The sequence below is a fragment of the Channa argus genome, chromosome 5, assembly GCF_033026475.1.
Source record: "Channa argus isolate prfri chromosome 5, Channa argus male v1.0, whole genome shotgun sequence".
In the NCBI taxonomy this organism is placed as follows: domain Eukaryota; kingdom Metazoa; phylum Chordata; class Actinopteri; order Anabantiformes; family Channidae; genus Channa; species Channa argus.
The window spans coordinates 2,920,624-2,942,750 of record NC_090201.1 but is presented as its reverse complement, the minus strand read 5'-3'; the positions used below and the strand labels follow the sequence as shown (position 1 = coordinate 2,942,750).

At 42.0% G+C, this 22,127-nt stretch overlaps 1 protein-coding gene across 5 annotated transcripts in view; it reads right to left on the bottom strand.

The window, feature by feature from the left end:
- The window catches only part of cadpsa (Ca2+-dependent activator protein for secretion a), a 183,881-nt gene that overhangs the window by 127,583 nt on the left and 34,171 nt on the right, over positions 1 to 22,127 (bottom strand). For all 5 annotated transcript variants that reach the window (XM_067505309.1, XM_067505313.1, XM_067505310.1 and 2 more), the window contains exon 3: positions 18,933 to 19,265. In XM_067505309.1, coding sequence (XP_067361410.1) covers positions 18,933 to 19,265 — 333 coding nt within the window. The remainder of the gene's footprint in view (positions 1 to 18,932; positions 19,266 to 22,127) is intronic.

The window sequence follows — 22,127 nt, the reverse complement described above, 5'->3', positions numbered from 1 at the left end:
TCAAGGTCTCCATTTGACCAGCACTGCAGCAGTTCTTTGATGAAGTACAGTTGCAGGTTATCAGATCACGTTTGTTATCAGAACAATGCTTTTACCACAATGCTCTGTGTTTGTGTTGGATTGTCAACCAAACCACATGTCCTACCCTATCTTGTTTGGTTGTCCAGAAAGGCAACCGCAGACAGAATTTACACAAAGCTCGAGAAACAAAAAGTGGAAAATTACAAGCAGCAGCAGGCTCACGTCTACCACTGTGCCACTCAGAGAAAAGGGTCTTTGTCACTGAATCTGGCTCGAAATTTATTAGAGCCTAAATTTATTGAGTCCTGTTTTGACTATTGGAGCTGTACTACAGGTTATGTGAATGATACACATGCAGACATGAATTGGTCGATCTGTGCTGCAATAATTGGTCACTTTTACCGGAACAGCTCCTCAATTGTGCAGTAGTGTGTAATGTGATTACATCACCACATCTGTCATCAGGTTACGGTGCCAATTTACAGTGCAACGTTTTCGGACCCCCTTCACTTTTTTCAATTTTGTTGCAGCCTGATACTGCAGTTGTTTAAATTCATTTTTTTTCATTAATCTACACTCAGTACTGCATAATGTCAAAGTAAAAACTGAATTTTAGAAATGTCTGTAAATTTATTGCAAAAAAAAAACTGGAATATCACATGTCCAAAGTCCCTTGACTCAGTCCTTTGATTAAGCACCTTTGGCAGCCATTGCAGCCTTGATTCTTTTTAGGTTTGACACGACAGCTTTGCACACCTGGAAGGGGAGATTTTCTGCCATTCTTCTTTGTAAAATAAAAAAAAAACTTCCATTCTGCTCTTTTCAGATAGGACTTCGCTTTGATGTTTTCTCCTTGACTTAGATTCTCGCTTGCCTTCTACCTCACATGTAATTCGCTTTGGATAAAAGAGTCTGCTAAATGACTAAATGTACATGTTAATGTAAATCCTCTCAAGCTCAGTTTGGTTAATTGTGGATGGTCAGTGGACTGTTATTTTTAAGTCTCTCCAGAGATGTTTAAAAGGGTCCAAATCGGGGCTCTGGCTCGGCCACTCTAGGGCATTCAGAGTTGTCCTTACGCCACTCCTGTGTTTTCTCGGCTTTGTTCTTAGGATTGTTGTCATGTTGGAAGGTGAACCTTCGGCCCAGTCTGAGGTCCTAAACGCTGTTCTATTTTAATGTCTTTTTACTCTGGGGTTTTTACAAACCCTGCTGAAGGCTATAAGCCAAAATGCATCATATAACGATAAAGTTGTTCTACAATCTCTAAGGATTTTCAGTCCTGAGTGCTGTCTGTGCTTTGCTCCATTCTGCTTTCCTTCAGCCCTGACCAGTCTCCTAGTCCCTGCTGCTGACAACAAAGTCACAGCATGATGCTGCCACCAACATGTTTCACTTTACAAATGGGTAATGGACAGGTGATGGTTTCCTCCAGACATAAGGAAGTTACTTTGACCTCATGGCTTTTGCTCTGATACAGTCTGCATCGTCAGCTAAATCGTGTCAATTTAATTTACAGGTGGTGTCCAGTAACGGAGTGGAAACATCTCACTAAGGAACAAGAGAAATAAGAGGCATTTGAGCTAAATTTCAAGTGTTGTTGCAAAGGGTCTCAATACTTTACATGAGATACTTCATTTTTTCCTTTTTGATACATTTAGAGACATTTCCAAAAGTCTGTTTTTACTGAAATTATGATTAAGAGGTTCTAAGTTTTGATTAATGAGAAAAAAATATTAATTTAAACAGTTGTATTGAAAAACTTGAACTTGAATGTGAACTTCTGGCCTTTTTCTATAAGCACAATTACCTGAAACTGATGTTAAATTATGGGAACGTAGGGACGTTGTATTCACTTGTTTTGCCTGTGCCATGGGCCATGTCTCTCTCTGTCTCAGCTATGCCTATTCTTTCCTTTTATTTAGAGAAAACAAATGTTTCTTTCAATGTCTTCCTAGTGTGTTTAAACACCCCTTCATGCCTAAATGACAAGTGAATAATGTTTGTCCCTACAAAATGTATCAGCAGTTGCCATTTGTATAGGATTGTCATTTTTTTAGGGACTGGGTACAATAGTCTCTGACCCATCAAACAAAACCAAAGGAGGAAATGTGTTATATTGTCAAAGTATACAGTGTCTCATTAGCCTCCCAACAATGCAGTTTGCACTAACAGAAGCTGCAACACTCGAGGTGGAAGAAGGAGACGATTGCAGTTTCACACATATCAGTGCTTGTCTCTTGCAAGCAGAAGCTCAGTAAATCTGCTTCTTGATCAACTTTTAAATCCTTTGCACTAGTCACTCTCTATGTTGAGTCGAGTCTGAAGATACAATAATTGATTCCATTCAAACTGAACAGAACTGTCACAGCACCCGCTCTTCTATCCTCGGGTCCTGCTTCCCTCCCTCTCCCTGTCTCTTTTGTGTTCGTGTGTTTGTCTTTCCTCCCTAGTGCACCTGGGACTGCAGCGGTGGCCACACCTGCATGCAATCATTCGCCCTAATGACAACACTTCATATACCGCTCTCCTTCACACCACAAGTCGCCAGATCATCTCAGTAACCTCCACGGTACTCGAGTACACTAGGCTTCCTAAAAACCTAACCTGCATAGAATTACCCACTCGTTCACTGTGTCTCCTCTCCCACAGAACCTCAAGCCGCCCTGCTGCATCCAGTCATCGTCTTCCCACGACTCGCCGCTTCATCGGTCCCTCCTGCACCTGGTCTTAAGCTCCTTGGACCAGGCTCTCCCTCTTCAGACATCGCTATCCGTCAGCACTCCCCTATCCTCCCATTTCTACCTGTGCTGCCTACCCCAATAAACCATACTATCCCTCCCAATAACCTGGTTCCGTCTCTCTGGATCCACTTGTTTTGACTGGACTTAGTAAGTGTGACAGAACGATCTGGCCACTTAAATGGATCCAGCGGACCCAAACTACAACATGCAGTCTCATGCCAGGGTACTCTACTGGGGCACCATGACCAGCAGATGCAATGGATCAAGGAAATGCTGGATCGGACTACCCAGCAGCGCTCCCAGATAACCGAAACACAGTGCTCAGAGGATGAGCTCTAGAGTGGGTGGAGGCAAAATTAGGTAACTCCCTTCTGATTCCGTTCCACACATTCGTTGAAGATTTAAGGAAGGTTTTTGATCACCCGGCGCGTTCGGAGAGCGCAGCCCACAGGCTTCTCTCTCTCCTCCAGGGTTTTCGAAGCGTGCCGGATTTCTCGGTGGAGTTCCGAGTGCTCACTACGGAGGCCTGATGGGACAACGCTGCTCTGCTGGCGGTTTTTCACCACGGTCTGTCCAACCCAGTGAAGGATGAGCTGGCACGTAGGGATCCCTGGACGAGGTAATCAATCTAGCCATCTGTCTGGACAACCGCATCCGTGAGTGGCGGAGAGAGTGAGGTCAGAAACCAGCGTCCGCACCCCAGTACCTGTGAACTCCCCCTCTTCCCAAAAGCCCCGTTTCGCCTGGCCTTAGCTCTTTAGCGCCTCCCACGGAGCTGGCTCGTGCACGCCTCTCCCCCACCGAGCGACAATGCTATCCAAGCTAGTGAGTGCATTTATTGTGGTTCCACCTGACACTTTATTGCCCAATGCCCCTTACAGCCGAAAGGGAAGCTCATCAGGGAAACTGGGGGTCCTGATGAGCGGAGCAACTTCCCCCGACAATCCCCAGACCCGGCTGCTAGTTACCACAACTCTTTCTCACCGGTCAGTCTCCCTCCCCTTACAGACCCTGGTTGATTCTGGTGCAGAACATAACTTGCTTGACACCTCAAAAAAGTGGTCACTCCCCCATATTCCCCTGGATCAGCCCTTAAAAGTCAGGACCCTAGATGGATCGGTAGTTATGAAGCTAACACACAAGGCCGCCCCGCTGCATCTGTTAGTTTCTGGTAACCATCTAGAAAATGCGTAATTTTTCCTTATGCATTCTCCTGACAACCCCATGGTTCTTGGCTACTCCTGGCTTAAGACACACAACCCCCACATTCACTGGTCCTCCCATAAAATAATCGGCTGGGGAAACTCTTGTCACAACTCTTGTCTTCTCTCAGCCCCGTTTCCCGGTCGCCATCCTCCTCCTGAGAACACCTCCCCCACACCAGACTTATCTCTCATTCCCCCCGCCAATCATGACCTCGCCGCAGCCTTCAATAAGGAGCAGGTCCTGTCACTCCCCCCCACCACCCTTTCGACTGCGCCATTGACCTCCAGCTTGGAGCCCCACTACCCACGGGTCGCCTATATAATCTCTCTCGCCCCGAAAGGGAAGCCATGAAAAACTACATTAGGCAGTCTCTGCAGGCCGGTTTCATCTCCCCGTCTTACTCCCCTGTCACCGCTGGCTTCTTCTTCGTCGGCAAGAAGGATAAGACCCTCCGCCCATGCATAGACTATCGTGGATTAAACAATATAACTATCAAAAACAAATACCCTCTCCCTCTGTTTAACTCTGCCTTTGTGTCCTTACAGGGACCTACCATCTGGTCCGAATCCATGAGGGAGATGAGTGGAAGACCACCTTCAACACCCTACTGGGTCAGTTTGAGTATTTAGTTATGCCTTTCGGTTTGACTAATGCTCCAGCAGTCTTCTAGTCGCTAATCAATAGTGTTCTGCGAGACTTCATCAACAGATGTGTTTTTGTTTATCTGGATGATATTTTGATTTTCTCACAGAATCTCCATGAGCACCAACAGCATGTCCGGCAGGTGTTGCAGAGGCTATTGGAGAACAAACTCTTTGTCAAGGCTGAGAAATGTGAGTTCCATGTTAAGACTGTGTCTTTCTTAGGATTTCTTATTAGTGAGGGGGAGGTGACACCTGACCCCGAGAAGATGCGTGCTGTCACGGAGTGACCAAAACCTGAAACCAAAAACAACTGCATAATTTCCTGAGCTTTGCCAACTACTACCGCCGCTTCATTAAGAACTACAGGACAGTGGCTGCCCCCTTGACCAAACTAACGTCCCCTGTCTCCCCGTTTCACTGGACCCAGAAGGCTGTCAGATGCAGCCTCCACAGATCCCAGCAGGCAGCCCAGGACAGAGAGTCTTGGAATGTCCGTAGCAGAGGCCTGCACACTCTAAAGGACCTCTGTCTCCTCAGAAGGTGGATGTGACTTTGGCCCTTCTTGTACCAGGTGTTGTTAGTCCTGGATGTTCTACTGGATGTTAGTCCACGATGACCGACCTAAACTTCTGCTCATTCTCCTCAGACACACAGCCAGCAATGGCTGAGTCATCAGAGAACTTCTGGAGATGACAACCGCTGGTGTTATACGTAAAGTTCGAATTATAAAGGGTGAAGAGGACAGGTGTAGACACCGTACCCTCAGGGGCCCCAGTGCTGCAGACTAACACCTCAGACACACAGTTATGCAGCCTGATGTACTGTGGCTAATCAGTTTTCCATGCCACCAGTTGCCTATCTACTCCTGTCTCCTCCAGCTTCCCTCATACTAATTTTGTGCCAGTTGAATTGTGTCAAAAGCACTTGAGAAGTTGAAGAACCACTCTCACTGTGGTTCCGGCAGTCTCCAGGTGAGTTGGCACGCGGTGAAGCAGGTAGCGTCATCCACCCTGATGTTTAGCCTATAGGCAAACTGCATTGGATCCATCGCTGTGCTTACTACAAAGTGAAGATGGCTAAGGATGAGCCTTACCAAGGTCTTCATCAGGTTGGAGGTCAGTAGTGGTTTGTAGTGGTCTGTAGTGGTTTGGCTCCTTAGCATATGCAGTCTTCGAAACCGGGCCCACACAGAATGTCTTCCATAGAACCAGAACCTTCTCCAGACATCTTTTACATTAGCATAAAGCAAGGAGCCCTGTCTGAAGCTGAAGGAGTCCCGCGAACACATTCCCACAAGCTTATAGAACAGTAAAAAGCAGAACACCCAAGAAGTAGCACAGTGGTAACATGATTTAACCTTTAGGACACGCCAGTAAACAACAGAAAAAACTAAAAACAAAGAAAGATGTCACTGACTGCTACTCCTGCACTGCCTTCTTGAATAACTTGATCCTTGCATCCTTGACAGCTGACTTAGGGCCTGATCAGACATGACACGCTTTAAGTTTAAATACACGAGGCACATTGCATTGCTTTTTTTTAAAAGATGAAATGTCTTTCTCAAACAGAACGCTGTAACTTCTTTCCGTTGCTAGGGGATCATTAAAATTACAGTCTTCAGTTCGACCACTAAAGTAAAGGCCACTAGTAATCCAAACATCTCTAAACAATGATATAACTATTCACAATTTCTCCAAACATCTATATTAATCATGGACAGGTGGAAGTACCAGCTCTAGCTCTCACCTACACTGAAGACGGAGAGAAGGAGGCCAGTTTGTCCAGGATTTTTGCCTGGGTGATGTTCACTTCTTGGCTTATTTTAGGATGAGTTAGGACAGTTTGGTAGTCTGATAATAATTGGGTCCTTCAATTCATGTAGGACAATGAAAACAAAAAAAAGCCACTTTTTTTGTTTAGATTAGAACCTTTTTCAACTTGATGTGTTCAGTGTTTCAGAATTTTAGGTAAATAAGCGGAAGACAAAACATGAACAACCCAAATTGATGAATTTATTGAAACTATACACTGATTCCCATTAACTGGGGGCCAATATGCGAATAACTGTGCAACAATAAAAGTAACACCAAGCCACAGTAACTGCATAATGGGCTACGAATGCTTTCAAAACACAGAGTGACCTACACTCTGCAATGTTCTTTAATGCGACAGTGCACCAATGCACTTTCACACAGTAGCTGTTGCTAACAGGTGGCCAATGCTACGGCTTCTGTTAAAACATGGTGATTTTTTTTTGAGTGAGTAAAAATGACTACCTTTCCTTAGTTTTACTTTGTTGTCTTCACCTGCTGTGGCCCCCATTACTCCGGCTTGTTGACTAGTCAAGCCAGCACACATGCTGGCATCTCCAAGGAAACAGTAACAGCTGCTCATTCCTGTCATAACTCCACAGAACTACTGGTACTGGTAATCTCCATTATCAACATCAGGCATTGTTTTTACATAATTAAAAAACTTTAAATTAAATTAAAATTAATCAAATTAATACAATATATTACCCAGCCCTATTGCGATGTTTGTTATTGCATTGGCTTTTTCAAAGCTACAGGACTAGTTACATGGTGAAACATGGTGAAAAGGAAGAATAATAATAAGAACAACAAACGTAAGTATGCAGGATTGTATACAGTATAGTGTGGATGCTCTGCGTCGTAGCAAGCGTGCTAAATAATTTAGCATAGGTGGATTGCACATATGCATAACATAACAAAAAATATACATAGCCTGATAATGAGCAATGCAATGATAGCAGCAGTAAAGGTTGGGGTACTAAAACTGACAGCAGCATTGTACTGAAATGTTTTCCTTAATCTAGAGCTGCCTCTAATATTGGGCTATAAGGCTATATTGCTTTACAGATAATGACATGTCCTGGCATGAAAAAATCTGAATGGTCATTGTTAATTTGAGAGAGGCCGCAGAGGAGTCCTCCAGCTGATCTGACAACAAACTGATTTCACAAGCTTGAACCAAATACTGGAGATCATTCACAAATATTAGGTTAGGAGCTAAAATCACTGACATGAATCACTGACAAAAACATACAGGAGTGTTATTCCATTTTTTTTTACATCTAAATTAAATGGAGTAAAAAAGCAATAAAAAGGCAGTAAATATCAGATGGTCCCTTACTTGATGCAAAAACTGGTGCAGAGATACCTGCAGGTAGCACCTATGTGTTGGATGCTTATTCGTAGTAAAATACCTGCTTCATAGTTGAGTTTTAGCAATTGCAACATTTTTAAGCCATCTGGTAAAAAAAAAAAATGGTAATACCTCATACTCTATGGATGTATTTTTTGAACTTTTGGATTTCTTTAAGTTTTGGTTGAGCTGACACAGATCGGGTTTTGGAGAGCTGCTGTGGTCGTCAATCATCACCATGCTTTCCAGTGTGTTTGTTTTCAGTCTGTGGTGAACAATTAGAGGCTTTCAGTGGCTGCTGACTTCACCACAGCCCTAATGGTCAAAACCCATCTGATAAAAAGGAAAGAACACCCTCTCTGATCTTCCCTCACTACATATCCGCTGCATTGGCCTCCAATTCAATTTGCCTCCCGGCTCCAGCTATTATTACTGCCAACGTCACATTCATCAGAAGCGATGTGCTTCGCTTTTTGACCCCACTGGTCTTTGTATGATGTGTGCAGATTGTTAGAGAACAATCATCTCATTTGCTGCTCTGAGGCTTTTTGTGCTCTGTTTGAACTAATGGTAAAACATTATGACCGCCCTCCATGCTAATGCACACAAGAACAAGGATTGGCCTGGTCTAGACCAACGCAAGGTCATGTTTCAAGTTTAGGGAATTGTGCTCAGTGGTGCTTACTGAAGTCTGATTCCATCCACTTATTCTCAGCTCATTGGTTGTACAGAAGGGTTTTTCTCCAACAAAGCAGAGACCTCTCTGAGGCATAGGCTTTATATTGCATGTAAAAGTCAAACGGTGTAGACGGAATCCAGTAAGAGAGAGAGAAAACACACTACTGTGTCTAAAAATTTCTCTAAAAGGTCAACCTTTGGCAGCATTGTTATCTGTTACGTCTACATCCCACAAAGTTGAAATGCACTAGTGTGGCAAATACATTAAGCTGAGGCAGAAAAGTTGGGAGAAAAAAAACTTTGCTGACAGGTGGTCAGCACATAAATGTTCTTTTTGCCTAGATCATCGTTGTCTCAAGGTGCCTCTTCTGCCAAATGAAACAAACTTCAGTTCTATTACTACTCTCAGTCATCCTGAGACTGGTGGTGACCCCTGGTTTAGTCATAGCAACTGGATTTCTTTCTTCACAGATCCAAACCTCTCACTACTCATCCAAGTAGTTTCTTTAGTCTATTCAGAGGAAGTGAAAGTGAAACAACCCTGCAGGCCTAAACTTGAAAAAAAAATGTTTTCACTCTGACTTTGATAGGCCACATTTGCATGTCTTTGGGCGTGACATTGTGCGTGGGCTAGACACTCCACTAATACAGGCAGCCACATGTTGATTTGAAAGATGGGGTAAGATCTCTGTTCAAAAGCATCCGGCCTTAGGCACAGGCAGCAAAAGATGACAGCAGCGGACAAATCTCATTCCAGCTGCCTTAACCTGCACCCAACCAGGGTCACCTCCAGGTTACACCCCCAGTGCATTAACCTGCTGCGAAGCACCGAAAGTTTGTGTGGCAAAGGATGTTTCAACATCTCGTTTAGTCACCGAATTCAGCTTCTGCGCCAACAAGCCAAAATGTAATCACTGCACTATCTGGAAAACAAACCGCTAATTCAAAGGAAATGTCTTTTGTTTCTTGTAATTCCTGGGCCTCCCTTCCTGTCTGCCTCCTTCTTAATCACCATTCACATTTAAACAATTTGACTCTCTCACCCACTTTCCATTTTACACTCCTCCTACACCCCTGTATAGGTCTATACCAGCTGTTGGAGAAGATGCTGCTGCCTGCTGCTGAGCTCCATCTGTGACTTCAGCTCTCCGCTGTGCTGTGACTCACAAGAAAAAGTCTGAGTGCTGAACTCACTAGTTGCTGTGAGGTTAGCTGGTCTTTAGCGTGTTTCTACATTTTATCTATAATCTATAAGATGACGATAGCTGGCCAGCCTTATTTATATTATGGTGGTCAAACACCAACTGTGACTGTTTCATCCAGTATGTGTATAACTCTTTAGATACAGGTTTCTGAGTACAGAGTGCTGTCATCATATTATGTCTGAAAGCCCCATTACACACTGTTTTTGCAAATGTGTGGTGAATTGTTTTGGTCAAGATTGAAAGATGTGCATGTTGAATTCCCGAATTCCTGAAAAATCCATGTTTTGATCTTCGATCATGTTTTAGGTTTTCCACAGGTTAAATGGTCACAAACATTATCTCTGCTTGACAAATATTCACATTTTCACATCTTTACTTTAGCAGTAATATAAATCACATATCTATCTGACTGCAGCTTTTTAAATATATATATATATATATATATATATATATATATATATATATATATATATATATATATATACATATATATATATATATATATATTTTTTTTTTTTATTTAAATTCAAGTTAATTGGCATGTTGTTCTTAAACCCTGGTCACCTGTTGTACTCCGCCAGATTATCTTCCTGTTTCTCCGAGTGAGTAGTCTCCGTGTCTACCTAGGATTTCTATGTGTAAATTAATTCTCTGTTACCTGCTCGTCCTATGAGGCTTTCTTGTGTTTTATTTCTACCCGACTACAATTGTTTTTGCCCCGTTGATACTTCGAGGAATTCCTGCTCTTGGACAGTGTACCTGAGGCGCCCTGCTGGTTTTCAGAGCAGTAAGTGACTTTACGTTTTGAGTTTGGACTTAAGCACCGTGATTATTCTTAGAAGAGGAGTTTGTGTTTTGTTGATTCTTTCTGTTCATTTGATATTTTGTATGTTTAGTTGGTACTTTGCTAGATTCTTTTCTTCCCGGCTGCCGTTAGTTGTCCCGCACCGTTTGGGCTCCACATCACCACCACCCCTCTGCACTCTGGCAAAGGAAGATTCTAGTTATGTCTTAATCTTTTTCCATGTCGTAGATGGTTTTGCTCACCTCTGTCTCCTCTTCTCCCCCAGATCGCTCTACCGCTTCATGGCCACCTCCTTCACTCACTACTGCCCCGAATCACCACCCCGGCTACCCCGTCCATTATTCATTCTCTCTTAATAAACTATCATTGCCTCCCACTCCTCCTTGTTCTGCTCCTTTTGGGTCCTGCTGAATTCTAATAGTGATAAATCTAGCAGCCTGGTGGTCCAGTGGGTAGAGCATTAGGACAGTTTGTTTGCATTGTAATTGTCATTTGTCAATCGTTCATCAGTGTTGCTACTTTACTGGACTGTGGCGCAGGAAGGTAGAGCGGTTGTCTCACAGTTGTTGGTTCAGTCCCCGGCTCCTCTGGTCACATGTCGAAGTGTCCTTGAGCAAGACACTGAACCCCAACTTAGTTCCTGGTGAGTGTTGGCCAGCTGCATAGCAGCTCCCCCATCGGTGTGTGAGTGTGTGTGTGTGTGTGTGTGTGTGAATGGGTGAATAAGAAGCAGTGTGAAGCGCTTTCAGTGTCAATAGGTAGAAAAGTGCTATTTAAGTGCAGAACATTTACTCATGTTTGTGTATTTGAAGCCAAACAAAGATCTCCCCTTAACCTTAACCTACATTATAAGTGATGTAGTCATTTAAGCACCAGTCTGCCACCGGAACGCACATGATAGTCTGCCGTTGATGCATTGTGACAAAGTTGCCTTGAAGCTAATTTTCATTTTATGTTAACTGAAAACATCATCTGCTTGGAATTACATTCCCTACAAAGCACGTGTGTGTTTGCACTTTAGTTGTATGGGAGCATACATTTTAGGAGGCAGGGCTGCCTGGGATGAGGCTCATATGGCTAATAAGTATACTCTGCAGCTGTTCAAAGCAGCCAGAGAGCAACAAAAGCTTTCAAACAGCCATATGTATAAGAACCCATAAATGAAAATAGCAAACATTTAAATGATAACTCATTCAGGATTGCAAAGCAGCATCACAAATGCAGGGTAATAGCTTGGTCGTTGCCAACAAGACCTCCTATTATCCCTTCCCCCATGTCTCCTTTCAGAGCTGTATTGCAGCGGAAAGCAGCAGATTTCTCAGCTTACAGCTCATTAATTCAGAGAGGTTACTCCAGAAATGGCAATTGTCCATGACAAGAGGAGAAAAAAGCTTCCATTTTGAGCCTCAGTCTGACATGGAAAGAGGATTTCAGATATTTTAAGAACGTGTTTGTAAAATGAGATCTGATCTTCACACAATGTTCAATGCAGCTAATAAAACAGAAATAATTAAATAGTTCTCAGCCCATTATACCTTAGATGTTTGGTGGAAAGTAAGTAAGCTCTTGGATTTAATAATAAGTTGAAACTCCTTTAGCAGCAATAACCTCAAACAAGTTTCCTGTAGCTGCAGATTAGAGCTTCACTATGTTCAGGAGGAAGATGGGTACCATTCTTCACAGTACTGCTTTAGCTCATAATGTCTGTTGTGAAAAGCAGCCTGAGCTCATTGCCGAGCACCACTATTTTTTTTCCCTTATCCAATTAAGGGTTCTATAAAAGAGGATGTCATTGCAGGACAGACTGTAAAGCCAACTGTGGCTAATGAGTAGACTGATGGTTGTTTAGGTGAATTAATGAATGAATTGGTTTTCAGGCCTCTTCTGCAATTTCAAATTAACTTCCTGATTCAAAAATAACCTAACAAGGAAATGTACTGTTTGGTAAAGTTCTAGGCTCTGACAGATAGATTTTCTTTTTTGTCTGATTCTATTCTGTAGTGGATTTACTTGGATGCTTAGTGTCATTGTCCTGCTACATGACCAAATTACTGAGCTACAGCTGGTGGACGGCCACCACAATATGATTTTTCTTTGATAAACGTAGAAATTCCTTTTCCCCGTGAAAATAAAGCCACAGTTCTGGGGAAAGGGCCCCTGATTTCCACTGATATTTACACATATTGCAATGACGCATACAACCCTCAAAATGTCCCCTAAAGGCCACTATACAGTGCACCAGCACACCTAAATGATCCCCCTTCCAACTATGCATGGGGCATCAATGGACTTTTTGGCTTGGGGCCCCACAGAGTCTAGCATCACCACTGGCCATATTTCAGCATTTGGATGTTCAATTCAAACTAGTCTCACCAGTTTAAAAACCATTTTCCCAGTAAGGTTGTGGATTGTCAAGGCAAACTTGGGGCACTCAGTGCTGAGCTCTGGAGTGCAGCAGCTCCCTCCCTGGTGTTCTACTGTTTTGACAGAATTAAATTTAGTCACTGTCACAACAGGTTCTCAAACTGAAGCAAAGTAAAACTCCAGAGATTAAACTAAGAGGTGGACTCTGGGTTTAGTCAAAAACTGACTACATGTCAATAGAATGCAGTCTAACATTATTAAAGAACATGACACTTAGTATTACCTAAGCAAAAAGCATAAAGTTAAATTACATATAGAGTACAATTACAATGTGTGGCAAAGCTTTGGTATTTCATTATATTTCATTTCTATTTTTTTCAGCATTTAATGGTACATAATCCAAGCTCCAGTTTAATCTGAAACTGTCTTCGTTCTGTTTTATATTTTATGTGATTATCTTTCCAAAAAGATATACTGGTTACTTTTTTAACACCACCCTTTGTATGTCAGCACAGCACAGATGCTGTATCTAAACCAAATCCACTTAACATGTAAAACAGCCAACACTAAAAAAAGCCTGGCATTCTAGGATTGTAACAGTTTGTAGTCTTAAAACTAAAGCACTTATTTAAGCTGTGGATGCTGTTGCCAGATTTCTATTGTTATTCTTTGTTTACTCCCACAGATCTTCAGCTTATGACAAATAAATACTCACATGTTTTATCCCATAAATTATACTAAAAGCTTTGAATGTTGAAGCTGTACAATATTAAGTCCACAACATGGGGCTGTTTCCCTTTCAACATGTTTATGTTGGTAAAATGTGACTTAAATGTGCCCAATGATGATTTGAGTTTACTACAAACATAATTTTCCTCAACATAAAAAAAAAAAAAAATAACATTCGAAGTGCAGGAGACACAACTAAACCCAACCAACCAAATACATAAGCTGTGGATACCATGAGAGTAAACAGTGTTCAGCTTCAGCCTAAGGTTCATATGATTTATTCACTCAATGATAAATATAGGTGTTTTTCACTGTTTTTTTTTTTTTGTTTGTTTTTTTTGTGCTTCTCCACCTCAGCCCCTCGAGGAGTAGAAGGAGTGAGGGCAGGGCTAATGAACATAACATACATACAACCCCTCAGCTCAGCACAGTCTCTGTGGTTTAGGTACAATTAATGGAAAAAATGTAATCTTCAATTATAAAATTATGTTTGCAATAACAATAAATTCCACTAATATAATGAGCACACCACAACCTCAATTCCAAAAAAGTGAAGATGTGAAAACATAAATAAAACCTGAATGCAATGATTTGCAAATCTCATCAACTCATACAACATATCACATGTTGAAACTGAGAAATTGTAATATCTTATAGGAAATGTTATCTAATTTTTAATCCAATGGCAGTGACTCATCTAAAAAAAAGTTGGAACAGAGTAATGTTTGCCATTGTGTAGCATCCCCTCTTCTTTTAACAAAGATCTGTAAATGTCTGGGAAGTGAGGAGACCAGTTGCTGGAGTTTTAGGAGAGGAATGTTGCCCCATTCTTGCAGGATTCAAGCTGTTCAACAGTCCTCAGGCCTTTGTTGTTGGATTTTTCATTTTATGATGCACCAAATGTTTTCTATTGGTGAAAGGTCTGGACTGCATGTAGGCCAGTTCAGCACCCAGACTCTTCTCCTGTGAAGCCAAGCTGTTGTGATTGATACAGTTTGGGTTTTAGCATTATCTTACTGAAAAGTGCAAGGCCTTCCCTGAAAGAGACTTTGTCTGGATGGGAGTATATGTTGCTCTAAAACCTCTATGTACTTGTCAGCAGTGATTTTGCCTTAACAGATATGTAAGCTGCCCACACCATAGGCAGTAATGCACCCCCAGACCATGAGAGATGCAGGCTTTTGAACTGTCCACTGATAACAAGCTGAATGGTCCTGCTCCTCTTTAGTCCACGGGACACGGTGTGCATGGTTTCCAAAAAGAATTTCCAATTTTAATTAATCTGACCACAGAACAGTTCCATTTTGGCAGACCATTTTAATTGACCTTTGACCCAGAGAACATGGTCGTGTTTCTGGATTGTGTTCACATATGGTTATTTCTTTGCATGATGCAGCTTTAACTTACATTTGTGTATTGCATGGCAAACCGTAAAATTTCAACATCTCATGTGTTGTTTATGTTATATTGTGAATAAAATATGGGTTGATGAGATTTGGAAATCGTTGTTTTTTTAAAAACAATAATGCTAAAACAATATAAAAATGGGTGTTTTCGTCCTTGCCACTGTAAGTTTTTTCAACCTTCAGACAGTTTCCAGAAAACTCTGTTTACGGGTGTGAAAAACACTGACTTATTCTGGGCACAGGCAGAACTGAGAGCAAGATTTACTTGGCTTGATTGTACTCTTACACAGCCTCCCGCAGGCAATGTTGGAATAAAACAGTAAAGTATATTGAAAGATACAAGGATAAAGGAGCCCTGACAGTGAGTGGGATTCACCCCCTACAGTTTCTCCAGTGATGGACTGAGGGCTGACAAAAGACTAAGGCGGAGTACCTGTAGGCCAGCTTCCAGCTGCCGATGGCCAGGCACCATTATTACCACATCAATCTACCTTAGCTCTCTGCTCTATTACCATCACACTCTGCATATATTAATAACTCATTTCCCATCTGGCAGCACAGTTTCCGTTGGTGCAATTCCTGACACATTAATAGTGAATCATTTATGTATAGTCCTATTGTTCCTCCCCTGTGCTTTTCTGCAGTCTGTGTGCCTGCACGTTTTTAAATAACCGCCACACACATCTCCTTTTGCTAGAGTTATCTCTCCACATGAAGAAATTTGTTTTAAAAATGGAATTTGCTTATTTTGCCTGGTCAATATTTTCTTATCTGATTTGAACACTAATGGCACCAAGAGAGAGACAAGGATTGCTAGGAATGTAGGACTGACAGTAGGGACTTTGAATATTGGGACTATGGCAGGGAAGGCTAGAGAGTTTGTTGACATGATGCTGAGAATGGGCATGTTTGGTCTTCAGGACAGGAACGCAGGAGGACAGATGGTGGTAGACTTTGCAAAGAGGATGTAAATGCCTGTAGTGAACACTTTCTTCCAGAAGAGGCAGAAACATATGGTGACATATAAGAGCGAAGGTAGAAGCTCTGAGGTGGACAACATCTTGTGGAGACGTTGTTATCTGAAAGAGATCAGTGACTGTAAAGCATTGGTAGGGGAGAGCCAGACAACACAGGATGGTGGTGTGTAAAATGATGCTGGTGGTGAGGAAGATGAAGAGGACAAAGGCAGAGCAGAGGACGAAGTGGTGGAAGTTGAAAAAGGAAGAATGTTGTGTAGTTTTCAGGAAGGAGCTGAGACAGACTCTGAGGTCAGGAGGTGCTTCCAGATGACTGGACCACTACTACTACCAGGTAATTTGGTCAGGGAGACAGGTAGGAGGGTACTCGGTGTGTCATCTGGAAAGAGGAAAGTGGACAAAAACACTTGGTGGTGGAACAAGGAAGTTCAAACTTTTTGATATCCAGGATCTGCTGGAACATCTCGTAGAGCTGATCTTTGCTGAGTATGAGCTCGGACACAGCGCTGGCTGTCAGTCTCTGCTGGTGCTTCCTCTTCACCTCGGTAGATGGTGTCAAACTTGGCTATCCAGGAGCTCAGCACTGTCTCTTTGCTGAGCCTGTCAATCTCAGGCAGACTGTGCACCCGGAAGTTCAGGAGTGTATACAGAGAAAGAGGTTAGCTAAGAAGAAGTGGGACACTGAGAGACCTGAAGAGAGTAGACAGGAGTACAGGGAAATACAGGCAGAAAATGAAAGGGAACAAAGAGTAGAAGAGGTGACTGGTGTGGAGCAGGAAGTAGCAAAGATTAGTAAGAGTGAAGTGAGGAGGACATTGAAGAGGATGAAGAGTGGAAAGGCAGCGGGTCCTGATGACAAACCTGTGGAGGTATGGAAGTGTCTAGGAGAGGTGGCAGTAGAGTTTCTGACTAGTTTGTTTAACAAGATCTTGGAGAGTGAGAGGATGCTGAGGACTGGAGGAGAAGTGTACTGGTGCCATTTTTTAAGAACAAGGGAGATGTGCAGAGCTGTGGCAACTACAGAGGAATAAAGCTGGGAGCCACTGTGACTGTGGTGCAGGAAGGTAGAGCGGTTGTCCACCAATCTCACAGTTGTTGGTTAATCTCACAAACGCTATGTTAAGAAACGAGAATATTTTAGGGTTTGGCACAAACACTTAAGTTTGAGTTAGAAGACAAATTACATTAAAAGTAAATTCTACAGACAGTGACAACAGCACACATGTACTTCCTTACTAAAGTAACCACATGTGCCACGTTGTGGAACAATCATCAATTAAGCGGACATCTTGCACTCGAGTCAAACCCCCGTCTCCCGTTGAAAAGTCCTGTGTCGTGTTGTACCATCCAGCACTGTCCACTTAAAACAGAAGGTAGTATGCAAAGAGGCGCTATTTGACGCCTCAGGGATAAGAAGGGCCTGGTTTATGCTTGCACGAGCCATGGTCTGATAAATGCATCAGTGGAGTAGACGTGTCCAAACCAGCAGAAAGCAGTTAAATATGACAGCTGTGTTCTTTTTGCGTCTATGTGGTTTTGGTCTTAAATGTATATAATATTATAATTCTAACTATATATGTAAGCATTTATAAATATATAAATAGTTACCCTGGTTTGGGTGTGTTGTCAGTGATGTCACTATAATGGTTTTCATCCACGCATGTGGTTCTGGGCTATGTTCTGCAGAAAGCAGATCTGCGGCTGCAAAATCTGACCAACAGTCATGTTTTTAAATAATAAGTATAATAATGTATCAAACTTCATATGTCAGGTAATTAATGCTGGAAAACAGCTTTTAGCATCATTTCAGGTCACGTCACCTCAAGACCCCCATACACTTAATTAACATTATCTTTCCCAGACAGCTATTTGGACTAATTTGCCACTTGTTATATGCCATTAACCTTTTAACAGTATTTATAATGGTTCATCAGGGCCCCAGTGATGGTGAGTAGACTGGTTTCACTGTCTGGTGAAACCAGACTTGCGACTCGGGTCTCGGGTGGAAAATAAAGTCAGTAAATCGATAAGTCAAATAAGGCTGTTTTCCTACTCTATGTTTTTCGTGGAGCCTACTGAAAAAATATTTGATCAGTGAATGTCTAATATCAGAGCCTGTTTGACAGCCACTGTCAGACAGACAGCGGAGAACAGTGACAGCTGGACAAGGGCTGAAGAGCAAATGCTACACAAGCTCTTATACAGTGGGCCATTGATGCCTGGCTTTTCTTTTTTTTTTAGCCTCACACTAAAGCCATCTGACATAGTGATCCTTTTGGTTTGCATTTAGTGTGAAAATGTGTGCAGTTGGCCTGTATAAAAACTTAATAGATTTCAGTGGCAGGGTCTTAGCAACAACAACAAAAAAAAAAAATACAACAATCCAGAAGCCTCATTCAATTAAAGCAACACAGCTCTAGCACATTCAGCTGTCAGGAGCCTTCAAGGTCTGAATGCTTCTTTCAGGTAACAGTTAAAGCTTTCAGCAATCCTTTGGCAAAACATTAAAAGATCTTACTAATTGGCATCCTCTGAAGAACCTATCACAACTCCAGCTGATATTAACAATGGAAGTGAAAGCAACAGAAAAATTACCAAAGTAGCAATAAAAATGACTGTACTAGGAGCAGAAAAGCAACTTTTAAATTGACATAATTCTTCTATCAACATGACAACTGTTTCCAGCCGCTAACACAACATGACATCCACTGAAAATGACAACAACCCGAAGTATTTACAGTATCAACTCAGTCAATCTCACAAACCATCCCTCACAAAAGAGGGACGGGATGAATTCAGAATGAATTATGAAGTGAGAATTGAATCTGATTGACAAGCTATTTTGGGTTTGGGAGTTTTTACATCAAGAAAAAGCCTGGTGAAACATTTGAGTCAAAGGCCAGAAATTGACAATGTGTCCAAAACAATCGACTGATAAGGAAAGGCAGTTTCCAAAATCGAGAGTAACAAATAGCTTAACAGACTGACCTGGCAGGCGTTATAAAGCAGCTGGTGCTCAAACTTTTTGATGCCCAGGATCTGCTGGAACATCTCGTAGAGCTGATCTTTGCTGAGTATGAGCTCGGACGCAGCGCTGGCTGTCAGTCTCTGCTGGTGCTTCCTGGGGTCCTCTTCGCCACGGTAGATGGTGTCAAACTTGGCTATCCAGGAGCTCAGCACTGTCTCTTTGCTGAGCCCGTCAATCTCAGGCAGACTGCGCACCCGCTTCTCGATGTGCTTCTTAAACACCTCCCGAGAGTCACTGGCTGAACAGCCACCGCTCTGCACCATCCGGAACACACGGTCGCTTTTCAGGAAGACCTGCAATCAGTGGATTTATTTGTGATTTGACATTGATTTGAAGTCCTTTTCATGACAAAACTGAAAAATAATCTCCACAAAGCCAGTTGTATGGGATTGTGGTGAAACAGGGTTGCTAGAGTATCATTACAAATCTGGAGATCATAGCTACGAGGGGGACAGGTAGAAAAAGACCTCTTGGTTTGTGTTTGTCAAAGACACATTATCTCTGGCAACAAGATGAACAGTGAGTGAAGCAAGTGAACAGAATGTAGATTCTTCTTTGTTCAGTCTGTAACTACCTGGAGCTAACCCACCCCAGATATCAATAATCTGCGGATATCAGTATGTAAACAACAGAATTGAATTTCTAGCGCTGAATTTCTAATTAGACACAGAGATGATGTTGGTGTAAGTGGTGCAAGATTTGTGTGTGTGTGCGTGTGTGTGTTTGTCATTTTGCAAGAGCCAAGGAAAATACTTGCTCTACAGAATTATACTGTACCAGAAATGTTTTTTGCTTTGCTTGTCATCTGTAACATATATTAGTAACAACTTACTGTAGCAGCTGATGTTGGTGCTACCATGACAGAGAGTAATGTAAAGCAAAAGTGACCCGTTCTTGTTAGGAGGGAAAGGTCACTGTTGGCGGATGTCAAAACACAAGAGACACAAGAGTGTTTAGCGTTGTTACTTTAGTCACGTTTGTGTATTTGAACCCACCCATGATCTCTCCCTGACCTTTAACCCTTTTGTTGTTGTCTTTTTTTACAAATGAAGAGAAACAGTTTGAATTATAATAGCAAACATTTTAGCAGCTGACTGATGTTTGCCTGTATATGTTCTTGTAAATGATAGCGCTAAATTTGGCCACCTGCTGGCGTCACTGCCAGGCTCTGTCGGACCCTTTGTCTCCGTTTATCACTATCTTTGTATATCTGCCTTCCCCAGATCTCCGCCTTTCTCCCTTTCTCTGTCTGTCCCAATCAGCTTTAGCTTGAAGCCAAAGCCGAGCTGAGAGCATAAGGTTTTACCTGAATCGGATAACCTGTGCCGCCAGCTTAAATATCACACAATTCTCAATTCACATTAACTGATAAGGAAGTGCCAGTCAATGCGTCAGCTCCAGCGACCCAACACAGGCATACTCCCTTTTTCTTTTCTCACAGCTAACGGTTCTCTCAAATCTCCAAACGCCCTGTTTTGCAACGTGTCCCTGGATTAGCTTTTAGCTGCAGATAACATGTTCAGTGCAGCAAAATATCCTATTATATATTCCTGACAGTTTTTTGACCAGTGTTTGGTTTCAAAACATCCCATAGGAAATGTAAGGTTTGAGCATGTGAAGTACATCTACAGATTAAGATGTGGTTTTCAAATGTGTTATACACCTGTAGATGAGAAACCACCTGTGAAAAGACTGGTCTCATATTAACCTACAGTGCCTAATGTGGTAACATAAGCAGTGTGGAGAGAAATGGCATCTCACAGATATGTGGAGGATATAACGTGGCATCAATATGTGATGCTCAGGGTTTGGACTTCTCTGATTCATTAGAAGGATGAGCTTTACTCAAAACCTTGTACTGCTGCCAGCGCTGTTCTGTGAGTCTGTGTCACTCATTCTGTAGTTGAAGCCAATAATGTAAAAAATCTGATAAAGGTTAACATCGATTGTTTTGCAGACTAATTTTAACAAAAATTCTATTATTGTGTTGATACCAAAAATGGCTTTTGTCTTCTGTTGAAAAGTATTAGTGTATAGTGTAAACAGTTTTCTAGTTGACACGTGTTCCTAATAAACTGACAACTGATTATAGTTTCCACTTAAAGCTACAGTATGAGACCTACGCTACGCCCAGGGTGACTGTGCTTCAGGAGGTAGAGCAGTCGTCCCCTAATCGGAGGGTTGCTGGTTCAATCCCCGGACACTGAACTCCAGCTTAGTTGCTCCCAGTGAGTCCTGGTGAAAGCAGCTCCCCCATCAGTGTGTGAGTGTGTGTGTGATTGTGAATGTGTAAGAGAGTAGCAGTGTAAAGTGCTTTGGGTACCACTAAGGTAGAGAAGCACTATTTACCATTTACCCTATGAACTGAAGTTCATCCATTCTGCTATCCTCTCCCTGCTTTACTATGCTCCTCTACCATCTGCTACAGTTTGTTTTAGCATGCTCTGCACAGCCCTTCAGATATAAGTCATTATCAAATACGAAAAGGCTGCTTTTACAAGTGAACATCTGTTGTGCGAATCTGATGTCACAAGAAGCATTAAGGGTCTTAAAGGGTGACTTTACCGAATTTTGACTTGCTGTCTATGGCTTTAGTTCAGGGTGTAAATGTCCATTCATGCTTTTAAACTTCCTTCTGACTTCCCTATATTAAAATATTTATCCAATTCTAGTTGAAAAACTCCTCCAGATCCCCCAGAAGAAATTTTCATCCTTCAGATGATGTCACCTGGGGAAGCAGGTTGACCAGGATTACAAACACCGTGGTATGAGAGATGAGCTGACATAATCTGAACTGAAGGTTCCTCCAAGTTATGTCATCTGGAGGTGTCTTTCAGCTAGAAGTAGAAAAATGTTTTGATATAGGCAATTCAATGGGAAGTTTAATGGCATTTATGTACATGCACCCAAACTAGAAGCAAAAGAAGCAAGAAATTCAAAATTAGTGAATTCATCCTTTAAGATTTAAAACATATTTCTACTAAATACAGTTGCAGTACAGGTATATAGAGTATATGGTGTCCAAAACATTAGAACCATCTCTTCTTCTAATGGACTCCAGTACAAACCCATTCCCCACTTTGACTAGAATTATCACTTATCTGACAGTTTCAACCTAAAAATTAAGAAGTGATAACATTAAAAAAGTACAATTC